A 7,933-nucleotide genomic window follows, 5' to 3' on the forward strand; every position below is an offset into this window, starting at 1 on the left:
TACCAGCAGCCATAGTTTCCACCTGCTGTTCTTGCTGGTGCTGTGGGGGCACTTTCTGTCAGTGGGCTCCCCCACTTGGCAGCAGGGCTTCCCACTCCTTGCAGAGACACCTGCACACCTGTCCACTGAGGTCCAGTGTGATGTGGTGGTTAGAGTGTTGGGCTAGGAGTTGGGAGACCAGAGTTCAAATCCCTGCCTCAACCATGAAGCTCACTGGGTAGCCTTGGGTCATTCACTGCCTGTCAACCTAATTTACCCCTAATCTACCCTCCCAGGCTGTGTGTGTGGGGATTAAATGAGGAAGGGGGGGAGAACCATGTAACTACCTTGAACTTGGAGGAAAAAGAGAGATATACCTGAAGTTGTTATTATTAGTAGTAATAATATCCTTCAGCTCAGTGGATTGAAGGTTAGGAGCACTCTGCCCCAAATAATCTGAATAAACGAATAATTCTGTGAGTGGGCATTTCCATGCTGGGCACAGAGAAGGGTGTTTCTCCCCCCCTTTGTGGCTCTCAGGCTACTAGCCTCTTAGTATGTGAGTATTAAAAAAATTAAAAAAGCCAGACTTACTTGCAAGGCTGATTTAATCCGCATCACTATATTCTAAGCAAATGTTTTCATTGCAGGGGCTTGGAGAGTCTCAGTGCACCAAGTGCGCTCGCAGGTCAAGCATGATCTTCCTTCCTTTGTTTTCATATTCTCCCTCCCTCTCTCACTCATATATCCCAGCAGGCAAAACAGCGACTGGACGAAAGCAAAGGCAGCCTTGGAGTGGTGAAACTTCCAGAGCCCCCTTCTGCCAATCTGATTAAACCGGTGCGCACGGGAGCCATCAAGCCTCAGACGGTCAAAGTGGAGGAGAGCAAGGCCTAAGCAACTATGCCACCAACCCACCCTCTTCCCCAGCCCCGGGATGCCAGTCAGCTTTGTTATACTCCACACACACCATAGAAAGAGAGAGTGAGAAGGCTCTGCAAATCACTCCACCTTTTCCACCCTGGCCACCAGCTGTGCTGAGACTCCTTGCCACCCTCCCCGGCTTTACTGCAACTTATCTGTCAAACTGCCTGAAGCGTTGGTCTCGTCAGAGTCCTCCTCCCAACAAAGCAGTTCTTTGAGCCGTGGATTTTGATGTGGACCTGCTTGCTTTCAAATGACATGACAACAACAAAAGGCAACCATTCCTGCTGTACCGCTGCTGCTGCTGCCCCCCCCCCCCGAAAATGACTTGAGTGGCTCTGGTGGCTTTTGTTCTTTCCTTTTCCTTGCTCCCACTTGCAAATAGCAGTGACCCCGCTTTTGGGGTGGGGGTGGGGGTGGAGCCCACCCTTCTCCTCTTGTGTCAGCTGAGCGGTAATGAGATCAGGAGTGTGCTGGATATTATTTTATTTTTAATAACAAACAAAAAACAGGCCTCCCAAGGTTTTTGAAGCAAAACAGGATGATGTGTCTTTTATAGCAGGACATTTCTAAGTTCGCTTACATTTCCTTCTCTTCTTGTCTTCTACTCTTTGCCTTCTGAAAAATGGCACACACACACCCCAAATCAAAATCATGTTCCTGGGTGGTCCCCACTTTGGGCAGAGGGGATGTATGGAAAACAGTTCCTGTGTGATATGTTGAGCTTTCTACGCTCCTTTTAAATTGAGGCTGTGTCAATGTTTACCCTTATTTGTTTATTTCATAAAATTTATATACCTCTTGATTGTAGAAAATCCTTAAAGTTGTTTATAAACGGTAAGAAAAACCCCAACAACAATAAAATTGAGGCAAAATTACAATAAATAAAATGCTCAAACATAATAAAATTACCTCAACTTTCTGAGCATCAGGGTAGGCTTGTCTAAATGCGAATGTTTTTAGCAGGTGCCAAAAAGAGTAGAGTGAAGGCGCCTGCTTCATCTCAATAGGCAGGGATTAGCCCTCGGCTCTTAAAATCCTTTCAAGTAAAATATAGGATAGATCATGTGTGGGGAATCCTTTTGGCCCTCCAGATGTTGTTGAACGACGGTTCCCATAATCATCGCTAGCCATTGGCCATGCTTTCCGGGGTTGATGGTAGTTGTCGTTCAGGAACATTTCTAAGATCAAAGGTTCCCCACACCTGGGATAGGTAAAGGCATTTGACGGCTTAGGACATGCTTCCTTCCCTCCCTCCACCCTTGAGTTTCCTTTGTTACACTAGAAGCAGAGCTTGCTTTAAAAGTAAAAACCATTACGAAAGGCATTTATAGTAGGTCTAGTAGCTGCTCCAGTTGGTGCCTCTTCTCCTGCCTGCCCCCTGCAGTGTAAAAAGAACAAGAAAACCAGTGTTTATTCCATGAGATCTACCCTGATTGGTCGTCATCTGTGTGGAGTTGGGGTGTTTTTGTTTCTATTTAAAAACAAAAATTCTGGAAGCAATTAGATTTGCAGCAAGGGGGTCTCCTCAAGATTCTACACAAGGAAGTTGTTGCCTTGCTGGGATCTGAGTTAGTTGAGAGCCATTGGGTTGATTCCAGTTGTCAGCAGTTTTCAGTTAGACCTCGTGAAATTGATGGACTTGACCAGGCACCCCCCAGCTTCGGCCCTCCAGATGTTTTGGACTACAATTCCTGTCATCCCTGACCACTGGTCCTGTTAGCATGGGAGTTGTAGGCCAAAACATCTGGAGACTCGCAGTTTGGGGATGCCTGGACTTGACTAACTTAGGCACGCTAATTTCAGTAGATTTGTTTCTGATTAGAACTTTGTTCAATACCACCCAGTGGACTTCTTTTGGTAGCTGAGATGCATGTCCACTACTGAAGCAAAATGGTAGAAGCCTCCTTCTGCACAGCACACTACAGCAGATCAAAGGCTTGATTCCTTACGAATGAAAGGAATCGCTGTGTGCGGGAGAGTTTTATTTCCTTCCCCTTTCCTTCTCCCCTCTCATATCCACACAAACACACACCCTTTTGCAAATAATTACTTTTAGAGCACTCAGTGACTCTAGTCTCTACCAGACATAACCTCTTCATAACTTGCAGAGCAGCCATGGATTATACTGGATCCCATTTTCATGTCTGGTTTTGTGTTTTTAAAAGATGGTAGAGGTCTCAAGTGGACTAATTGCTTCCACTTGTTTCCTGTTTAGATTTGTCTTGTTAAAAACACAAGAGTGGAGAAGGAAAATTATCTTTCTTTTGTAGACACTAACTTGAAAATTTGTCCTAACGGCCTTTTTCTGCTGCTGGTGGTTCTGCTGGTGCTTCCAAAGACAAATGTTTTGAACAAAGAATGTATTTAAGAAGGATTTGTGAGAGGTGGTGGGGAGAGGATTTGCAAAGTTTGGAACACCCTCCTGGATTTCTTTTTTCAAAAGAGTTTTTAATTTCTTAAGCTTGGTAAAAACCGTGGCATTTATAGGGCAGCTTTCATTCTGACTTCTAAGCTTCTTTTAACTCAGCCATAGCAATGTTTCCTCTTCACCGTTTTGTGTGTGTCTGTGTGTTTGTTTTTCTTCATAGAAAACCGTGGAAGGGGCTTGAGATAGATGGTGCTTTTAAATAAATTTATAAAATTGCCATTCCTGGGGAGCAGGAGGGTTATTTCTTGGGCTTCTAGCTTTGATGGCAGAGCTGCACCCAATGCTTCTAGTATCTTAGAGTGATTTGAAGTTTAGTAATATTGGAGTTGCAGGAGTTCTTTCCTCACCCCCTGAATCTCACCCTGTCCCCATCCCACCTTTTCAAAGACGGTGACATTAATATTTCCAGAATAATCTTGCTCTTTTTCTTCTTCTGCATGATGCCTCTGCTACTTTGAAATATCATGAGCAATTATAAAAATGCTTCCTTGGATTTTTTTAGGGGGCGGGCGGGCTGTGACCGATTTTAAATTTCAACAAACTCAAATCCTGCTCTCACCAGCATATTGCTTTACACCTTTAGCGCTCTTGTGATGCCCTTTTAATTTTATTTTAAAGAAGACACAAACCTTGTTTTTTCTTTTGTATATGACTTTCAGGTGGTCCTTCTGCAAATCGCACAGCCGGGGGGGGGGGGGAAGGTGGCATTGGTGGAGCTTGAGTTTATTGCTAGATGCAAAATATTACAGAAACTCCTGGTGTAAATTTAATCAGAAATACAGTACTTACTATTGAGAGGGGCGGTGGGGGAAGTCACCCTCTTTTAACAAGACAAAACACTAGAATTTATTTATACGTATTTGATGTTGTAGTCTAGGTGAAAAAAGAAAGAAGTAAATGTTTCACTGCTCTATTTATATATTATGTCTGAATTTACTCTGTGAAGGAGAGGCCAAGAAGCAACCTCTTACTTTTCATTGCCTCTTTTGGGGGACAGGCAGGTTTAATTTGCATTATTACTCTTACCTGCAGCTCACAGGACTTGTTTTTCACATGGAAAGCTGTCCCCTTACACCTTTGTTTTCCAAAAATGCAAATGATGTCCCTTCTTTGCCACGTCTTCTTGTTTTTCTTCCACTTTAGAAAAAGATAAAACTATGTGTTTTTTTACAGTACCAGTTGGGGATCAATAATAAGAAGTTGAAATTTGTCTCTTTGATTCTTTCAGTTCTACGTTCTTCAGCTGAGGGTGGGATAATAACAATTTGGAAAGAGGTAGCAGATTCATAAAACCTCTCTGGCCTTCTGCTTCCCTCCTTGTATTTTTGTGCAGCTACTTTGTCAGTTCTGGTGATAGTGCTGGCAGATGACCCATGGAAATAAACCAGTTGTAGATGAGAGATCCTCTGTGAGCGGGCTCCTCTTCCACAAACTGGGTAATTTTTGCGGCCATTCAATGGAAGAGGAGACTGGACCTTGCCTCAGTCTCCCCTATCACCGGAACCGATTGTGCATGCATCCTCTACTTCTGGAAGATGTTTCACTCAGAGACAGGATTGTCTTGCTCCTGAGGCTGATGCAGAAGGGGCAGCCATGCTCTAAGCCCAATGGCAGCTGATGCAGCACTGTGTTTTCCAACCAGCTGGCATAGCTGCAGGCTTTATTAAGGCTATGGTCACATGTAAATAGTGTTCGATTCTACGCCTCCACTGCTTTGTGCAGTGGTTCCCTTCTCCTGAAAAACCCTCTTGTGAGTTCTTAGCTACTTTTCACGCCACGGTTTGTGGCCAGTTGTGGAGCAGATAAAAGGCTGCAGTATATCCCTCTAAAATTAAAGGTGAAGTTGCACAGGTGCAAGTGAAGCAGTCCTTAAATTGAATAATCCGTGACTAGCTCCTGCGCAGCATGAGAACAGCAGCCATGCAATTCTTTGCCTGCTGAATTTCATTCATGTTTGTGGCCCTGCCTACTCATTGTGTTAAAGCAGACCTCCCTCTGCCCTTCTTGAAAGACTGCACCAAACTGGTGTAATTCCCACCCCCACCCCCTTTGCTATACTTTTAAAAGAATAGATTTGCAGTTCAGCTGTTGCCTCCTTTTTCTTTGTTTTAAATTGGCAGCTGCACCCCCCACTTCAGGCAAGGACCCCTTACATCTCGTTTGAGTTGCATGCAGGGTGGTGGTGGTGGTGGTGGTGATGATGGTTAGCCTCTGATTTTATGCAAAGATGCAACTCCCTTTCCATTGGGAGTGTGGATGGATAAACAAGATCATGAGATGAAGCAGAATCGTCTTAATGTGTTCATCAAATGAGATGAACAAATCATTTTCAAGCAGTGGAACTGCTAGGTGTGGGAAGAATGAAACTGGTCTGGGTCCTATTTTAGGATATAGTATGCTTGTAACTTAAGACCTACTTGTGTCCAGTGGTTTTTTCTACAAGATGTAACCATCTGAATAGTTATGTGGGAATTGCAATAGCAGTGTGGTACTCGCTTTGGCATGTTGAGACATTTCTTAAGCAGCAAGTTCCCCACCCACCCCATGCCCCTCGTCCTGTATAAATTGCATTTGTCGTTTCTGAAAGAGGGTATTGTACTCCTTTTAACCTCACAAACTGTACAGTAAAACTCTTTTTTTCTTTTTTGGGCCTTTCCTTCTATTTGTCTTTTCATGTAGACCATATATTTGAAATGACAACTGACAACTTAAAATATCTTTTAATGTTCGACGTGGTTTTTTTTTCTTTAAAAAAAACAAAAAACCCAAACCTTTCTGGGACAAGTTTTTAACATGGACTGGATGTCTCTGATGACAGAAATCGCCAGGCTGGTGGCAGCAACGAGCTCTCTCTTTCCTCTTCTTGATTTCAGTTCCTATGGTTTCTCCTTTCAAATATGTGATTGTATTAGCTCTTTCCATATGAAAGAATTCTCCTTATTTAAATAAAACAAAAAACAAAAAAAATGGTTCGCTTGTCAGCATTGGCACATGCTCATGGTTAACAGGTGGGTCAGACCGCATGAACCCTGCTGTGTCAGACAGACCAAAGGTAAATTTTACAAGAACACAGAAGCCTGCTTGATTAGGCCAATGGCCCATCTAATCCATCACTTGGTTCTCGTAGAGGTCAACCAGATGTCTGTGGGAAACTCAGAAGCAGCACCCAAGCTAAAGAGCACTCTTCGGTGGTTTCCAGCAACTGGTATTCGCGAGCATTACTGCCTTCCAATCATGGAGGCAGGGCAAAACCACCGTGGCTAGTAGGTTTTGATAGCCCTCTGCATGAATTTCTCCATTCCTCTTTTCAAAGCCATCCTGGTTGGTGGTCATTACTGCCTCCTGTTCGAGTTAACTAGAATCATAGATTTGTGGAGTTGGAAGGTACCCTGATGATCATCTAGTCCAACCCCCCCACAATGTAGGTGTTTGTTCCCAGGTAGGATTTTTTAAAAGATGCAACCAGCAAGGCACCTAGCTAGGCACCCTGTTTAATCTCTACTGCAGCAAAGGACAGCCCCATAGAATGAGTCTAATAGGACAGAGACAGTCTCTGAACAGAGAACCCCAGTCCTTTTCTATAAACAGAAAAAATTGAATTACATTCTTTTGCTGTTTACATTTCTTTGTTCTCTGCTCGTGCTTGCATAGACCTGATTTCGTCATTTGCAGTCTGCACGTGCTCAGTGCCCTACTTTCTTGATTCAAACTATGTTGCAGTATGAGGCTGCACATCATAAGGTAAAGGTAAAGGGACCCCTGACCATTAGGTCCAGTCGTGACCTACTCTGGGGTTGCAGCGCTCATCTTGCGTTATTGGCCGAGGGAGCCGGCGTACAGCTTCCAGGTCATGTGGCCAGCATGACAAACCCGCTTCTGGCGAACCAGAGCAGCGCACGGAAACGCCGTTTACCTTCCCGCCAAAGCGGTACACTCGTACACATCACTAATCTAACCGTCAAGCTCTCACAAACAGCAGCAGGCATTTTGCACTCCCTATTTTGCTTTAAAATGCTTACATAGTACGGTAGAACTGTAGAGTTGAAAGGGACCTCAAGGGCCGTCGAGTCCAACTCCCCAGTAATGGAAGAATCTCAGCATCCTCCACAGGCTTTTCCCTACATCTGGTGGGTTGAACATCATAAGAGCCTTCAGGTCCAGACCATAAAGCCCTGTATCCTGTTCTCACAGGCCAACCAGATCAAGATCGGAGTACAAGAGCACTCCCATTCTACAATTTCAGGCAACTGGTATCAGAAGCGTTACTGCCTCAGGAGTGGAAACAGCTGCCCTGGGCAATACCAAATTTTGGGGCACCCCTCCCTCTTCCCTTCTGGATCATGGTTGCGACGCCCCCTGCAGCGCTCCCAAACCGGTCACACTCCCTAAATCCTCATCTTCCGAAGAGTAAACACACTGAAATTTATGGACATGACAAACTCAACGTTTTCTAAATGTCAGTGGTTCTGCGCTTGAGAAGAATTTCATTGGGGATACAGTTCTTAAGTTGGGTTTATTTTGAGCCCCTCTGAAATCAATGGGATAGTGTTATGACTAATTTGTCCCACTGATTGCCACGGGATCTAAATACAAGCAGCA

General features: G+C 44.3%; 1 protein-coding gene across 16 annotated transcripts in view; it reads left to right on the forward strand.

Moving 5' to 3' along the window:
• The window catches only part of PRRC2B (proline rich coiled-coil 2B), a 69,489-nt gene extending 63,511 nt beyond the window's left edge, over positions 1 to 5,978 (forward strand). For 7 of the 16 annotated variants that reach the window (XM_035112630.2, XM_035112633.2, XM_035112634.2 and 4 more), the window contains one exon: positions 733 to 5,978. In XM_035112630.2, coding sequence (XP_034968521.1) covers positions 733 to 876 — 144 coding nt within the window. In that variant the 3' untranslated portion in view covers positions 877 to 5,978. The remainder of the gene's footprint in view (positions 1 to 732) is intronic. The other 9 variants (XM_035112632.2, XM_035112635.2, XM_035112641.2 and 6 more) reach the window with 3 other exon arrangements.
• The last annotated feature ends 1,955 nt before the right edge of the window (positions 5,979 to 7,933 follow it).

This window comes from Zootoca vivipara, chromosome Z, assembly GCF_963506605.1.
Source record: "Zootoca vivipara chromosome Z, rZooViv1.1, whole genome shotgun sequence".
In the NCBI taxonomy this organism is placed as follows: domain Eukaryota; kingdom Metazoa; phylum Chordata; class Lepidosauria; order Squamata; family Lacertidae; genus Zootoca; species Zootoca vivipara.